Below are 16251 nucleotides of genomic sequence, written 5' to 3'. Positions count from 1 at the left end.
AGTGGAGAGGAGCTAAACACAGATAGAGTTTGCTAAAATTAGAGGCGTAGCTCAGATAGGAAGTCGTGGATGCAACCCAGTAAACCTGTAGTTTTGAATTGAGGAAGCTGGTGCATCCAAACCGAAGCTGTGACTGATGGTACTTTCCACAGACCAAAAGGGAGCTTTAAGGCAACATGTTCCTGTTGTCACCCTGTGTTACCCACTGTTTTGCCCCCTAAAGTCCCCCCCCCCAACACACACACACGGCACTTTGGATATGTTTTTTTTTTTTAGCTTGGATAAATCCATTTTGTTGTTTTTTTTTTTGCTACTGGTGTTTCTATCACTGATAGATTTATTTTGGTAACATAATAAAGAAATCTTTTTAAAATATATCTCTATATATATATATATATATATATATATATATTTTTTATTATTTATTTCTCGTGTGAATTGTGTAAAATCTAATTACACACTCTGTAAGAACACGTATTGATATTTTAGCATCACAGGTATTAATTCCATACTACATTTGATTTTCCTCTTGTCATCCAAAGGCCCTTTACGAATGTGTGTGCTTGTTCCACATACTGTATATATACATATTTTTTAACTTGTGTCTGAGCAGCTCTTCTATATATTCCTGCAGTTTTAGGCCTGAGCGGTTGGATCTCCACATCTCATAGAAAGCAGGATTTCCTGCTGTCCTTCTTCTCTACAGCCATTCTCTCCTCATCCGAACCCTCGCTGACCCCCTGGAGACTCCCATCCCATGAAAAGAGTCAGCGAAATGCCACCAACCTCATTTAATACTCACAGAGGAACCTGAGACAGTCTTCAACTCTTGTGTGATTCAGTTGAATCCTCGGTCTGTCTTGTTGAGGGACATTTCCTCTCAGGGTTCATTAGGCAGGCGCAGATGTAGCTATTTATAGTAGATCAAAAACCTCTGATGAAGGCGATACATTGAACTTTAAGCCTGTTTGTATAAATTAACTCTTAAAATGAGTCCCCTGTCGTCTTTGATTTATTAAAAATAGATGAATTACTTCCATGAAGCTGCTGACGGTCATGTTCTTGTTTAATAGCATCAGAGCTTGTTTCTCTTCCCTCCTCCTGCCTTCCCATTCTCTGCCACTAGTTCTTAGAAGCTCGCGGCATTTCCACCCGTTTGACCAATGTGGCCCATGTGACAGGATGTCCATCAGTGTGATTAAGGAGGGACGACACCGTCTCTGTCAGTGCCTCTCTTCACACACCTTAACACTCACTCACAACTGGATCCCTCTTCTCCACCTCCTCCTCCACTGGCTGCTGGACATCAAGGATAATGTTACCCTGTTTACATTTAGCTGTGGGTCTCTGTCTCCTGCAAGTCCTCTGCATCACTGCTGATGTAGGTATGTACACGTCGAGTCAGGGTCGCTCTTGAGAATTGTTGGACGTTCGGTTGAAATATGTGTGCGCTGAAGCGGTTTGCTCTTCTCCAGACAGCGGCTCCTTCCTGATCTTCAATGAAGACCACAAGAAGTGCGTGAAGGTGGTAAGCGCCACTTCGGTCACGGCGGCTCCCTGTGATCCTCACGCCAAAGAGCAGCAGTTCCGCTGGGCCTCGGAGTCGCGCCTCCTGAGCCTGTCCCTGAAGCTCTGCCTGGGGGCCACAGAGATAAAGGACTGGGTGAAGGTGGTCCTCTTTGAATGCGATGAGAAAAATAACCTGCAGCATTGGCAGTGCAAGAACGAGACCCTGTTCGGACTGAAAGACCAGGACTTGCACTTGAACTGGGGCAATCGCAATGAGAGGAACATAATGATCTACAAAGGCTCGGGTGTCTGGAGTCGCTGGTTGATATATGACACCAAGGGTGACCTTTGCTCCAGGGGATATCAAGGTAGGAGCTCTAGAGTCTAATTCCCATCACACGTCTGGCATGTTCAGTGTCATGAAGTATGCAGAATGTAAACCAAACGTACTGTAGTGATCTTTCTATGCTTCCACGTACTCGTGCCTCCTCAGAGGTTTTCACAATCGGGGGCAATGCGTTCGGAGTGCCGTGTCAGTTCCCGTTTAAGTTCCAAGAGAAGTGGTACGCCGAGTGCACAAAGGACGGGCGCTCAGACGGACACCTGTGGTGCGCAACCGAGCGGGACTATGATACAACAAGGAAGTGGGGCTTTTGTCCATCAAAACGTAAGTGACCAGTTTTATCAGCCTCACAAGTGGCTTCAGGGAAGCTTCACATGTTTAGTGCTGTGTCCCTGAGGTTCTGGCCATAATTACCTTGTTTTTTTGGACTAAGTACTATCACTGTAAAGGTCAGTGCTGACGGGTCTGGTTTCTGACCCCACACCTCCTCTCTTCCAGCAGAAGTGGGGATTTGACTTCCTCTCATGAATTGTCAACACAGCACTGTTCTTGTTTTCCTCTTCTCTCGGGCCTGTCTTTCCTCTGGCTCTAAAGCAGGGGCAGGAAGGAGGCAGGAGAATACTGCAAGCTCACCAAAGTGTTGCCACAAACAGCCTTAGACTGCGATGTAGCATAGTTATCTGAATAATCCAGTATCAACCCTGCATGTCCCCCACAATCCAGTACCCTCAGGTTGGGACACCGACCCAGTCACAGGGGTTCAGTATCAGAGGAACCCTCAGTCGATCCTGACCTGGCACCAGGCGAGGAAGAGCTGCCAGCAGCAGGATGCGGATCTCCTCAGCATCGTCGAGCTCCACGAGCAGTCGTACATTTCAGGTACAGAGTCAGCAGTGGATGAGCTACTCAGCTCACAGCATTCACTCTGAGAGTCATGATTGTGTATTGACCCCATTATCAACACAGGCTTGACTAATAATCTGGGAACGTCTCTGTGGATTGGACTGAACAGCTTGGACTTTGACAGTGGATGGCAGTGGAGCAACGGAAACCCATTCAGATATTTAAACTGGGCTCCAGGTTAGTAAAGGCAGAACGTCATCGTTTACTGGCGGCTAGTGTAGAGCGTTCTCCTTCCGAAGGCTCCATATTTACAGAAATGATTCTTCCACAGGTCATCCGTCTTCAGAGCCAGGCCATACCTGTGCAACCATGAACACTGCCAAAACCTCGAAATGGGAAAGCAGCCTCTGCACCAAGAAGCTTGGTTACATTTGCCGTAAAGGAAACTCTACGAATCTACCCGCTCCACTAAGTAAGACAGTATAATTACTGCAAATGTAATTATTTGGTTTGTTGAGTTTACAACCAAAATCTGTGTTCCTCAGTCAAGGACCAGCCCAGCTTCTGCCCCAGTCAATGGGTTCCTTACGGAGGTAACTGCTACTACTTGGACAGGACTAAAAGGATGTGGAAGGATGCTTTGGCCACATGCCACAAGGAGGGGGCAGACCTGGCCAGCATACACAGCATAGAAGAGCAGAGCTTCATCATCTCTCAGTCCGGATATTGTACGAGTGCAATGAACAAGTGAATATTTTTTTTCACTGATTATATTAGGAGGTAGTAAAATCCAACGTCAATGTGTGCTTTAAACCCTCAGTGCCGACAGACGTGCTCTGGATTGGACTGAACGACCAGAGGAACCAGCTGCTGTTTGAATGGTCCGATCACTCTCACGTCACCTTCACCCAGTGGCAGACTGGTGAGCCGTCTCATGCCACCAACTTCCAGGAAGACTGTGTCCTAATCAGCGGAAAGGTAGGACAAACTAAATCCATTTATGGTCGTCATTTTCAGAGAACACTTCTTATGGTGTGTGCACTCCACGCACAGGACGGGAGGTGGGCAGATCACATGTGTGAGAAGACATGTGGATACATCTGTATGAAGAAGGCCTCGGTTAAACAGGCTGGAGGCTCTCAGGAAGAGGCCAACCCAGGGTGTCAGCATGTGAGTGAAGTCATTGTCCGTGATTGTCATTTATGTGACTTACACCTGATTTATACTTACATAGTTATTTCACTAACATCAAGGGATCAGTCAGGTTTGGTTCATACTGTTATAACATCGGAGCGGAGAAAAAAACCTTCGACGAGGCCAAGTTGGCATGCTCAGAGGCCGGGGCTAGTCTGCTTGATGTGGCTAACAGGTGTGTTTTGGTGTATTCTATTGCATTTGTTTATTGAATCCTGAAATCAGTTTGACTAGAAGAGTCTGTTGGGTTCCTTGTGTTAATTTGTTTGCGTGCAGGTATGAGAATGCCTTCCTGGTCAGCCTGGTGGGTCTGAGGCCAGAGAAGTATTTCTGGACCGGTTTGTCCAACAGGGTGAATAGACACATATTTAAGTGGAGCAATGGAAGACAGGTCACGTTCACTCACTTTAATGTGGACATGCCAGGTACAGAACTATCGAATGTATAGATGCTGCATTAGAGATTAACACGTTCATGTTGAGTGGATTTAACATGCTAATGCTAATAACTCAATGTTATTATTCCCCGTTTACTGCACATAAAGGCATGATAAAAGGATGTGTCGCCATGGCAACCGGTTCTTTTGCCGGACTATGGGACGTCGTCAGCTGCTACGACAAGGAGAAGTACATCTGCAAAAAACGGGCGGACGGCGTCCAGTTTTCGACAGTGGCGCCGACCACCGTGGCCCTGACCTGTGCAGCCGGGTGGAAGCCCGTCGCCAAAAGAAGCGTCTGCTACAAGGTGGGAGGCCGCGCGCCGACAAACTGTTAGCTCTGCGCCGCTTCAAGAGCGGGACACTTGTCACATTGAACTTTTTTTTATAGCTTTACAAAAAAAAGGGCGAACTGAAGAAGACTTGGCACGAGGCGCGCAGCTTCTGCCAGGCCATTGGCGGGGATCTGATGAGCATACACAGCATGAACGACCTGAGCTATGTTTCGTATGTGCACTCATCTCTATGTGCAAATGTTTTGGTGGCGCTTATGGACGTTCTATTAACCAGTGCTAGTTCTGTCTGCTGCTGTGAAGGTTTTACGGCAAGGATGCGGCTTGGATCGGCTTCAACTCCCTCGGTGCCAGACAAGGCTTCGTGTGGACTGATGAGTCACCTGTAAGTCACACTTCACCATTGGTCCTCAGCGCGTTGCTCACTGTCACTGTCTAACTCTGTGCACTGTGATCTAGAATGATTTTGATAATTGGGGCTATGGGGAACCAAACAACTACAATAACAACGAACATTGTGCAGAAGTCCAGTATTACTACGGACGGCACTGGAATGATCGCCACTGTGAGACCTACAACGACTGGATCTGCCAGATACGCAAAGGTGGAGCTAACCAAGGAGTAAAGTCTCCCCAGTACTTACTTAAGGGATGCTTTGTTAGGCCTTTATCCGTTTGCTCAGACTCGTTTGTATTTTCAGGTATTCAACCCAAACCTGAACCTGCCATTGTTGTACCAGGTGCGAGCATTTGGTTTCCCTTCCACCATTCCCCTCTTACCGCCTTTCGTTTCTATCACTACTGTGTCGTTGTTGACTTTGTCACCACCTCACAGCCGTTTGGTTCCCTCTCACAGTGTACAACACCACAGAAGACGGCTGGGTCATATACAACGACTCTCAGTATTTCATCAACAATGACAAGCTTAGCATGGAAGCAGCCAGAGCCTTTTGCAGGAAGAACTTCAGCGAGCTCGTAGTCATCACCGGGGAGAATGAGAGGAGGTTCCTGTGGAAACAGGTCTGATGCTTTTATGGTTAATTCCTAACAGTAGCAGAATAATGCGGAAAATCTGCAGCGACAGCGAAGAAGTGAAGCCCCAGGATGGGAATTTCACACTTGTTTTACCATAATTTTCCAACAGGTACAGAAAGGTAATGAGGAACAGTACTACATCGGTATGATAGTGAATTTGGATAAGTCATTTAGGTAAGTCAACGAAGGCACCGCACCATACTGTAGATACACATGCAGATATCCACTCTAGACACCAGATCAAAGCGGAAATGAAGATGCTTGTCCTGGTGGTTCCTCTTCAGCTGGCTTGATGGCAGCCAAGTAACCTACACAGCCTGGGAGCACAACGAGCCCAACTTTGCGAACAACGATGAGAATTGCGTGACTATATACAAGAGTATGGGTGAGTCTGAAGCTGAGACACGGCATTCTGTGTGGGCTAACCATCCTTATTATTTAGTGCTCATTCTCTGTAATTACCCTCCACAGGTTACTGGAACGATATTAACTGTGGCCTCGAGCTGCCCTCTATTTGCAAAAGAAGCAGTAGTTTCATCAATACAACAGTGGTTCCCACTACTGTTCCCAAGGGCGGATGTGCACCAGAGTGGCTGACTTTCCAAGGAAAGGTAGACATGAACTGTGGCTCTCCTCCTCCTCTCAAGATACCCCTATTATAAGTTACACAGAATTCCTTTTGCCTTCACAGTGCTACAAGTTTGTTTTTGGCCCTGAAAAGAAAGATTGGCTTGGAGCCCGTACGCACTGCATAAACCAAGGAGGCAATTTAGTCTCCATCCACGATGAGAGAGAACAAGGTGAGTGATAGGAGAAAAGCCCTGCTACTTGAATGACCTCCGGGGAATTTGACTCACTATTCTTCCTTTCAGCATTCCTAACAACACAGGTCATTAATTCTAATGACGACTTTTGGATTGGCTTGAATGATATCAACTGGGAGATGCGCTTTTTGTGGACAGATGGCAAAGGCGTTTCATATACCAACTGGGCCAAAGGCCACCCAGCGTCAGTCCCCTACGAAGGACACCAGTTCTTGGACCCGGTCATCCTAAATCCATACTCTAAAATGAGCAGATATAGATTTTTTTCAAGTTTCCTGCAATATTTCAAGAAAGCTGAGCTCAAACATCTTTTTTCTCCTGACAGACGTATGACTGTGTGATTATGGTGGGCACCCGCTCCAAGCTTATAGGCTACTGGGAAGTGAAGGACTGTAACTCACAAAAAGCATTCATCTGTAAAAGAAACATCGGTAAGGACACTCACTGCCACGTTTGAACAAGATAAAGGTGACATGTTGTGACTTAGCACCAGTGTGTCCGTTTACACAAAGATTCTCAGATTGCCGTCCTGCCCACCACTGCGCTACCGAGGGCTTTTCACAAGTTTGGCAATGACTCCTACAAGCTGGTGGCCCAGAAGATGAGATGGGACGAGGCGAGGAGGCAGTGCCAAGCCGACGATGCCGACCTGGCCAGCATCCTGTCTCCTTTCATCCAGGCATACGTCACGCTGCAGATTTCCAAACACAACGAGCCTGTGTGGATTGGGCTCAACAGCAACGTGGTAAAGAACCTACCTGTTACTAACAGATGATTCAGGACCTGACAGAGCTGCAGTAACTGTTATCAATATGTCTTTCAAAGACTGGTGGTCGATACAGGTGGGTCGATAACTGGATGCTGTCTTACGCCAAATGGGGCAAAGATGAGCCTAAAATCAACTACGGCTGCGTGTATATGGATGTGGACAAAACATGGAAGACTGCACCGTGCACTAATTCCTACTATTCCCTCTGTAAGAGGTCACAAGGTCAGACAGTCCCTCCACTGTGCCGTATAACCGAGCACTACTTTCACTATGCTACTAGACTATAAGCTTGTGTCTCCTTTACAGATGTAGCTCCCACTGATCCCCCACAGCTTTCTGGCACCTGTCCAGAACCAAAGAAGCAACGGACCTGGATCCCTTTTAGAGGCCATTGCTATGTCTTCCTCAGCTCCATGGCAGAGAGCTGGGCCCGAGCCACCGTGGAATGTCTGAAAATGGGTGCGTTATGTGGGACTGTCCTTTAAGAACTAAATGATGGTTCGTGTGTACAAACCCGGTGTTCATGCTTCTGCTTTATGTTGGTTAGGCGCTTCTCTGGTCAGTATTGAGGACCCTCTGGAGAGTCGCTTCATACAACAGAATCTGGAGGTTCTGAAGGATAGTGCCAGAGCCTTCTGGATCGGCCTGTACAAAACCTACGAGGGTGAGTCTGCTGAGGTGTTACGTAGGCGTTCAATCAGTTGTTTTCCGCAACAATAACCAGCGTCTTTGTCGCAGATGAGTGGATGTGGATCGATAGCAGCGTCTTGGACTACACCAACTGGAAAAAAGGAATGCCAAAGTCAGGCATGTGCGTAGACATAGATTCTGAAAGTGGAGAGTGGAAAACAAACACCTGCCTCGAATACAGATCCTACATTTGCAAAACACCCAAAAGTACGTCATATTATGGTTTTAAACTGACTCATGTTAGTGATTTAAGGTCTAACGACTAACGAGTAACTCGTGTTTTTCAGTCATTAAACCCACAGAGAAGCCTCCGTCTATTGGTATGTTAGCTTAACTCTATGTATGGTTAATTATTGTGCTGTATACTTTCCTGACCTGTTGTAATATTTATACATCTCATCCTTTCAGACCATGTAATTGAAGAACCGACCCATGGCTCCGCTGGAGTGACTGTGGCTGTGATACTGATTGTAGTGGCCATCGCTGGACTTGGCGCCTTCTTTTTCGTTCGTAAAAAGATCCCGCCCCGCGTCCTGGGAGAAAGCGCCTTTGACAACAAGTTGTACTTCAACAATCCCATGCGATCGTCCGTGGACACCAAGGACCTGGTGGCCAACATCGAGCAAAATGAACAAGCGTAGAGAGAGTCGGCCTCAGGGACACAATCAGTGACATCACCGTCATGAGGGATTTCTTCCTTGAAACTGAGTGCTGCAGTGTTTTCCATTTTCTAAAGGACTGGATCAAATCTACTGGTCATTATAATTGTTATGATAAGTGGTAAAAGCACTGACGAGATAATATGTGTAAACAATTTAAGATTAACTTTATTGTGAAGTGGAAATGTGGACAAGTGTTTTTAACTAATCAACATGAAAACAAGTGTAACAATTTAAAGATGTTTGTAATATAATTAATCTTTCTCAGCTATTTTGCTTCGTTCGTTGTTTAAAAGCTTGTTTCAAGCTTAGGTTGTAGATAGATTCTCAATAAAAATGTTAGAAACAACTAAATTTGATTAAGTTTTTTTTCCTATTGAAAAAATGAGCTCATCATCATCAAGATATAAAGGATGTAAAAAGCCTGTAAAGATAATCTTTTAATAAAAATAATCATATGGGAGAAATCACATCTATTTAGTTGACCAAATTCCAAATGCTGCTCTCAGGCAGGAGTCATTCAGTCGGCGCTGCTGGCAGCTGGCCGCCCCCATCACCTCGCTGCTGAAAATGAGGCAGCATTCTCCATGGCAACCGTGGACCCTCCAAGGCTGTCGCAGTTAATCCCCATGAGCTTACTCACTCCCTACTTCTTCTGAGAGGGTTTTACAAGCAGCACCAATGCCCAGGAATTCTGCCCAGGTCGCCACTGGGTCTGCTCTTTATCGCACAGGAGGAGGACAGCGCACCGAGCCAGAGCAGGCGAGAGGAGCCGCGAGGGCAGAACGGCCGGCCCGGCTCATCAGGTACTGTAAGCTTCCCCACCTTTCACCGGGTCCAGCTCAGCTCTGGCTGCAGCTTTTCGCTTGTGTTCCCTGCGGCTCGGTCGGTCTGACCCGCAGGCGGCGGAGTGTGGGCGGAAGCTGGGAAAGTGCTGGTGTCTGTTGTTGCTGCTGTTTTGTCTTTGATGACTCAGGGATCAAGCAGAATGATATAAACCTTTGATTTGCCCGGTGCTTCATGCAGAAAACATACGACATGCACTCACTGACATTCACAGACACATAGACACATAGAACTACTGTCTGTGAAGCTCCGTCTGTCTGAGTCATTGCACTAACTAAACAAAAGCTGTTTCCTAGTGGATTTTCCCCTAGTCCCCCTTTCATGCCCCCTTCTCTCTGCTGCCTGCTCTCTCTCACTTCCCTGCACTAATCCTCTTGTTGTGGACTGAGGGGCCCCAGCTTTGGCCGACCGCTTGGCACCGTTGAAAGCTGCTTCAGTTAAAGCCTCCCCGTCTTGTACCACTATTATTACCGCCTCCTTCAGCAACCACACGTCCATGGGTCTTCTGTTTTTAGAAGCGCTCTGTTCTCTCCCCGCCTGCTTCTCTCTCCATCGCCCTCTTGCCTAGTTCGCAGCACCATGGACTGCAGGGGAGGCACTGCCCTTTGGCTGCTGTTGGTTTGTCTGGGGACCGTCGTGGAGGTGAGGGGCCGGGGCCGCGGATCCCTGCAGGAGGCTCTTAGAGCCCTGGACCTGCCCCTCGGAGCCGGAGGAAAGCCTCAGCTGCAGAAGAACCACACTGGAGTGCTGATCGCTGCGCTTCTTCGGGCCGTGAACTGTGCAGGACGGACTGGGACATCTCAGGACGTGTGTGAGAAGGTACCCTGAGGTCTTTTAGATGGCCTGATATCTTCCTGTGGCGTCCCCACACTCTTCCTGACTGTCTTTTCCAGTGCCTGACACCAGACACGGCCCTCTCTGTGCTGGAGGACGACGGCAGGGCTTTTCTCACTGAGGAGGACTACCAGCGGATCTCGACGGTTCTGCTGTACTACATCGTTAACCTGCAGGACCTGTGCGTGTCCAACGCGGCCTCCCCTTCCTCACGCTCCTTTTCCTCGGCGGGGAACTATCAGTTCTACCTTTTGGCCCTCACCAACCTACACCCAGGGGAGGACGGCCGCCTCCTATCGCCTGCTGAAACAGAAAGCATTTTGCAGGTCATCAACCAGCACTATGAGCCCTCCAACCAAGAAACATCCTCCGATGAGAAGGTAGAATTTACATCCAGCGAATCTGTCGAGTGACACCAACGCGTAATATTAATATAATGTCTGATCCTACAGTGCATTGATGCTTCTCGTCTCCTGGACGATGTCGGCGTGAAGGAACCTCCGGGTGCTGGTGAGTCTTCTGTGCCCAGACTGGCTGCAGACATCATCAGCCACATCCTGCAGGGCCACTGCTTCCGGAGGAGGAGCCTGCCGTCGCCTGCGTTTTTTACCGACTACATCTTTCGCTCCCTGAACTGCACAAATAGCCTGCAGATTCTAGGTAAGGGAGTGCCTTTAATTTAATGCACTAATGCAGACAATCTACAGTAAATCAGACCTGGTGTACATTATGACCTCATGTTGCCGTATCTCTGCTCAGACTTGGAAGAGCTGCTTCATCTGCTGGGTGTGGGCCAAGACAGAGCAACGCACCCTGAAGGCAGAAGGAGGCGGAGCATCACGGGGCGGTCCGGGCATCAGAGCGACTGTTGCAACCATGACGTGGCAGCGATGAGCAGGGACTGGGCCCAGGTGAAACCCAAACAAATGTTAGCTTGGATTTGGGCCAGGAAAGTAGATTAAGGCTCCCGCTTATCCTTAAAATGCCTTTTCCTTTAAATTTCGTCAGGTGTGTTTTTCAGCCAGCCAGTTGGTCGATATTTTCGCTTTGGATCCTCATTTGCCAATTTCCAAGCAGCACTTCAGACAAATTTGCCCGGCCATCGTTCAGCAGTTGCTAGGCAATGCCTGCGAGTCTGCAGAGCAACAAACAAGAGGATCTCCGCCCACTGCTCTGGAGAGTAAGACGTGCACTGCAGCCTCACTGTTTGTGTCTGAGAACCGAGATGCTGTGCAGTTTATCACAGAAGCAATGGTGTTAAATAATAAAATGGAGGATTGAGCACATAGACACGTGACTCTCCTGTCCGCAGAGTACGGCTACAGCACGGCTGCTGTGCTGCTCATCACGGTGGGCTCCATGTTCGGCATCTGCTTGGTCTTCTTCAGCTCCTGCCAGGAGACCTACGCGCTGGTCCTGCAGCTGTTCGTGGGCCTCGCAGTGGGAACTCTGTCGGGAGACGCACTCCTGCACCTCCTGCCGCAGGTGAACGGCCACGGCGCCGCCCTGGTCACAAACAGGTCCCATGTGTCCGCGTGGAACCCTAAACGGGCCCTTCGTCTTCTCCTCATCCACCTCTGCAGGTCCTCGGACTCCACGGCGACGCGCGCGGCCACGGCGACGAGCACTTCGGCGATGGAAGGAAGAGCCTGTGGCTGACAGTGGGCGTGATCTCTGGGATCTACAGCTTTTTCCTTATTGAAAGGATATTTTCCTTTTTTGTGCCTCATGGCCATGTAAGAGTACCTTTTTTATCACATTTTCTTAATTTAATGAAAGGATCTTGCTATGGTATGACCTTCTTTGGTTGCAGAGTCATGCCGGTGACTTTTCTGTGGAGCTCACCTGCAACGGTGAGTCACGGAGGGGCAAGTCCATCTCCACCATACAGCTGGTGAGCAGTCACCATTGTTTGCTTTGTGAAAAAGAAAAGGAGGCAGGTTCTGGAAGCTCAACGTGTGAAATGCATCGTTTGAATGTTCTGCAGGGACCCGTGGACGACCTGGAGTGTACAGAAGTCTCCCCTGAACACGTAGCCACCACGAGGCCTTCCAATCAGAGTAAGCTCCTCCTCTGCGAGCCCACAGCACTGATGAATGTCATGCACTTAGTAATTAGTCACTCAGCCCTGACTGAGCCATTGTCACGGGCCCAGGATGAGCCGCACTAACACAGGGCGGCTTTGTGCGTTCCCAGGACGAGGGGTTCCTCTGCTGGCTGTGATGGTAACCGTGGGAGACAGCCTTCACAACTTTGCAGACGGCCTGGTCGTCGGGGCGGCCTTCTCCTCCTCGGCCGAGACCGGCATGGCCACGACCGTGGCCATCCTGTGCCACGAGATCCCACACGAGATGGGTGAGCGGCCCGCTGCTTAACTCTGGCTCCGACGAGGGAACTGGACTGACTCATTGCCTGTTGTCTGTCTCCAAGGCGACTTTGCGGTGTTGCTCAGCTGCGGGCTGTCAGTGAAGACTGCCGTGCTGATGAACCTCCTCAGCGCGCTGACGGCCTTCGTGGGCCTCTACATCGGCCTGTTCGTTTCCTCAGAGGCAGAAGTGCAGAAGTGGATCTTTGCAGTCACTGCCGGCCTTTTCCTCTACCTGTCGCTTGTAGAAATGGTAACGCAGCCTCACCAAAGCCTGCTGACAACAAATCTTATGAAACAACAACAGTGGTTTGACCACATTTGTTCACACTGTAATATAAGAATACACCAAATATTTCTCAGACTTTTGTCCTTAGTGAATAATGTTTCTCTTCTTTCCAGCTTCCAGAGATGAGCCGAGTGAAGACCTACCGACCATGTCTCGTGTTTTTCCTGCAGAACCTTGGCCTGTTGATGGGCTGGACCTGCCTTTTGCTTCTCGCCCTCTTTGAACACGAACTGAAATTTTAATAACAAACATACATAAAGCACACACACACACACACACACACACACACACACACACACACACACACACACACACACACACACACACACACACACACACACGTACAGTATGTGGCACGTGGTCATTATTATTCTCTTTTGTGCACATCTAGCGACGTTATGATAACATTCATGTTGTAGTCTCAGCACTGGATGGTAAATATTTACTGTATGAATCCTTTTTGTACATGATGATTTATTTTTGTATCTGGAAAATAGATGTCTAGTTTGCCCTTTTAATATTATTCGGCAGCTTTATGTGAGGAAGCTAGTTAGTTCAGTTAAAGGGGAAGTCACTACACACATGCTCAATGAATGAATGAATTTAAAGAAGATCGTTTGATTCCTGTCTTTGATCTTTAATTAAACAATACATTCCACCATTTTGCTTTTATGACTTTATTACTGGTTCTTGAAAAGTGCTAAATGAATAAAGCTATTTTTTTAATATTATTAATCTCAATTTAATGAATTACTCTAAACCTGCTACATTCTTTTTTTAAGGTCAGCATGCTCTTTTATTCTGAGGAATTAAATTTTCCTAATGGTAAAGACAATATCAAATTCCGATGTTTTCCAAGACTTGTAGGATAATATTAGAGAAATGACTGTGAACAGAAGTGTTGCTAGTTTTAAATACGTTTATTTCTGAAGCTCTGTTTGCTCTTTTTCTGTGTCTAATCTCACAGGCATTGTTCTTTGTTTTTGAGGCCACTGTGATCCAATATGAGGGCACTTCCACCCACCTGAGCCACTTGTTCTCTTCATCCACCAACCTGGATGACTAATGCTCACTGTAAGAGACTGAAAAAACTCCGGGGCGATGCGGCCCACACAGCGCACACGCTCTTTACCGACCAGAGTGGGCCTGCAGCAGCAGCAGCAGCAGCAGGAGGAGGAGGAGGAAGAGGGAATCATGAATACACTGGCACAATGAGATAAATGCAACTCAGTAAATCAACTTATTTGCACATAAATTGGATTTGTGATACTGAAAGTGTGGGTGGGTTTGAGAGAGGGTTTCTCTTTTTAATCAGCTTGCTGTGATTAAATCCTGGTGCTCTGAGCATCTGTGAGGCACTTGTCTTGTTTGTGCATGAGGATTAGCTTCACTGCACCGGTTGCATGGCGATTACTTCAATTTGCCATTCTAAGCTTGACTATCATGCGAACAGGCAGGATCACTGACAGTGTCGTGAGATTATTGGACTGTCAGAAAAAAGCTGACACCATTTATCTCCACTTCCTGACTAATGTGAAAACAATAGCAGGAAGGTTGCTGCATTTCTCTTGTTCTAGCTGATTCTTGTTGTTTTGGAAATGCCAGTCCCTTTGGCATTTCCAGGAAAGCTTCAAGCCTACTGGACGTACTTTTCTGGCATGCGCGCATCTTTGTGAGGCAGCTGCTGCCAGGATGGAGGAAGGAAGGGCTTGATATGTGGGGCATGTTGGCGTTAACACTGAGTATCCTCATTAGCTCAGCAGAGGCCTGTCAGACGAAGACCTGAGCTACGGGTCAGAGGAGCAAAAGGAGTGATGACAGTGAAGCAGGAAAAATAAATGACTGAAAGTTCTTGGGACTGTTGTCACATGGAATCAGCTTATGGCTACTGTAAGTGAAACGTATTAATATTATTTACACGTGATAAATAGCATCACTTTGAAAAACTAGAATCCGTGAAGTCCCAGTTTAAAAAGCAAATGCGGACCATCCCACTAGAGGGCGCTGATGGACACCAAAGCTGAGAACACGCACTGCTTCTCGGTTGCTCCATTGCGGTGTATAAAGTATCAGTATAAAACTAAAATTGAACTTTTATAATAAAAAATATATATTTGCAACATTTACATTCAGTGTGATATTAAACATTGCTGCTGAACATTCACTGTGTTTACATTCTTCTTCTAAACAACTTTTCAGAACTTGCTGTTACTTCCCAACACACGCCACAACTGACTGCTGACTTCCAGTCGGGCCCAGAATAGTGAGAGGCGCCCAAATGTCAGCTTTAGCTCCCACTTCCAGCATTCCTCCCCTCCTGCTCGGCTAACACGTTTAGAGCAAAGGCTGTGTTTTAGTGCCCCCTCCGGTTCACATCTTACTGCCATCCTCACCTCTGGTAATGCTGATTGTTGAAAAGTGTAATTACACCAACCCACACGCTAATACACTTAAATAAATAATTAAATATATACCAGATGTTGTCCAGAAAACATTCTTGACCTTTGCTGCACTGGGCACATTATTATTTTTATTGGCACAACTTAAGAGGCCGACTGTAAATAAAACACTTCATTCCACGGCGTTAAACCACGCGTGGACGCTCTCTGCGTTCTTCCTCTCCTCGGTCGGTTCCGTGAGAAGGCAGAGGTGTCGGCGTTGGATGAGGGCGCGCGGCGCAGCGGAGCGCGCAGCCGGAGTGGGTAGGAGGGCACTGATGAGGAGGCTGAGGCTGTGCGATGCTGAAGGCTACAGAATCATCATCACCATCATCATCATCATCATCTGAAGTGGAGGGAAACCGCCTCCACAGAGTTGAACCTCGGCGGTGCCAGCCCGGCAGCGGCGCCTCGGCTCCGCCGGCGTGAACCGGCGACAGTGACGGAATGCGACTGAGCCGCTTCCCGGGACGCAGTCGGGCTCTTGTCAAGTGGTGGAATGGTCGTCAACAATAGTCCCAAAGCGGGAGCGGCGACGCCTCTGGACAAACACATGGAGTCACTGGAGCGGCCGACGTTACAAGTAAGACTCCCTTAGCAGCCTGTAAAAGTTAGCGCGGCTAAGCTACGGGCTAACTTTAGCTCACCTGCCTCAGTCTGTCTCACCTGGATTCAAGCTAGCTGCAAGTTTTTAGCTTATCAGGCGAAAAAACGCCGGCGATGGCGTTGACGTAATTTTAAGCGTCAATAAAAAAATATATATCAGCAAAAGGAAACGGAGAGCAAAAGAATGATGAAAAGTAGTTTTGGTTGTTTCATATTTTCTGAAATATACTTTAATGTAAGCAGCATTTACAATTATACAGTACTTAATTTTGTAGAGCT

General features: G+C 47.6%; 3 protein-coding genes across 6 annotated transcripts in view; all 3 read left to right on the top strand.

The window, feature by feature from the left end:
• The first annotated feature begins 441 nt into the window (after nt 1-441).
• On the top strand, nt 442-8948 carry mrc1a (mannose receptor, C type 1a). The gene is made up of 30 exons (XM_029147242.3): nt 442-1385; nt 1476-1877; nt 2003-2176; nt 2576-2731; nt 2819-2932; nt 3027-3167; nt 3241-3423; nt 3516-3673; nt 3749-3865; nt 3949-4064; nt 4166-4314; nt 4434-4633; nt 4717-4832; nt 4922-5003; nt 5078-5222; nt 5319-5357; nt 5474-5637; nt 5762-5826; nt 5937-6037; nt 6124-6263; nt 6344-6452; nt 6525-6697; nt 6802-6907; nt 6989-7221; nt 7302-7467; nt 7552-7704; nt 7793-7909; nt 7984-8142; nt 8223-8255; nt 8344-8948. The coding sequence occupies exons 1-30, from the start codon at nt 1316-1318 to the stop codon at nt 8574-8576; spliced, it is 4314 nt and encodes a 1437-aa protein (XP_029003075.1). The 5' UTR covers nt 442-1315; the 3' UTR covers nt 8577-8948.
• A 178-nt stretch (nt 8949-9126) lies between these two features.
• Nucleotides 9127-13589, top strand: LOC114853647 (zinc transporter ZIP12-like). 3 transcript variants are annotated; one of them, XM_029147258.3, is made up of 13 exons: nt 9127-9400; nt 10009-10259; nt 10334-10654; nt 10727-10934; nt 11034-11185; nt 11283-11454; nt 11587-11759; nt 11858-12010; nt 12088-12168; nt 12262-12334; nt 12471-12629; nt 12705-12892; nt 13042-13589. In XM_029147258.3, exons 2-13 carry the CDS (start codon nt 10020-10022, stop codon nt 13168-13170), a joined length of 2049 nt encoding a protein of 682 aa, XP_029003091.1. In that variant the 5' UTR covers nt 9127-9400; nt 10009-10019; the 3' UTR covers nt 13171-13589. The 3 variants fall into 3 exon arrangements, with proteins under 3 accessions (XP_029003091.1, XP_055364073.1, XP_029003092.1); XM_055508098.1 differs by having other exon boundaries at nt 9127-10259; XM_029147259.2 differs by lacking the exons at nt 9127-9400; nt 10009-10259; nt 10334-10654; ... (2 more) ...; nt 11283-11454; nt 11587-11759 and having other exon boundaries at nt 11868-12010; nt 12088-12127.
• A 1973-nt stretch (nt 13590-15562) lies between these two features.
• The window catches only part of cacnb2a (calcium channel, voltage-dependent, beta 2a), a 39092-nt gene continuing 38403 nt past the window's right edge, over nt 15563-16251 (top strand). The window contains exon 1 of one of the 2 annotated variants that reach the window (XM_029147250.3): nt 15563-15949. In XM_029147250.3, the coding sequence (XP_029003083.1) occupies nt 15866-15949 (84 nt within the window). In that variant the 5' untranslated portion in view covers nt 15563-15865. The remainder of the gene's footprint in view (nt 15950-16251) is intronic. The other variant, XM_029147252.3, reaches the window with a different exon arrangement.

The sequence above is a fragment of the Betta splendens genome, chromosome 4 (assembly GCF_900634795.4).
Source record: "Betta splendens chromosome 4, fBetSpl5.4, whole genome shotgun sequence".
NCBI classification, from domain to species: Eukaryota; Metazoa; Chordata; class Actinopteri; order Anabantiformes; family Osphronemidae; genus Betta; species Betta splendens.
Note: the sequence above shows the minus strand (reverse complement) of the source record. Positions and strands in the feature narration are given on the sequence as shown.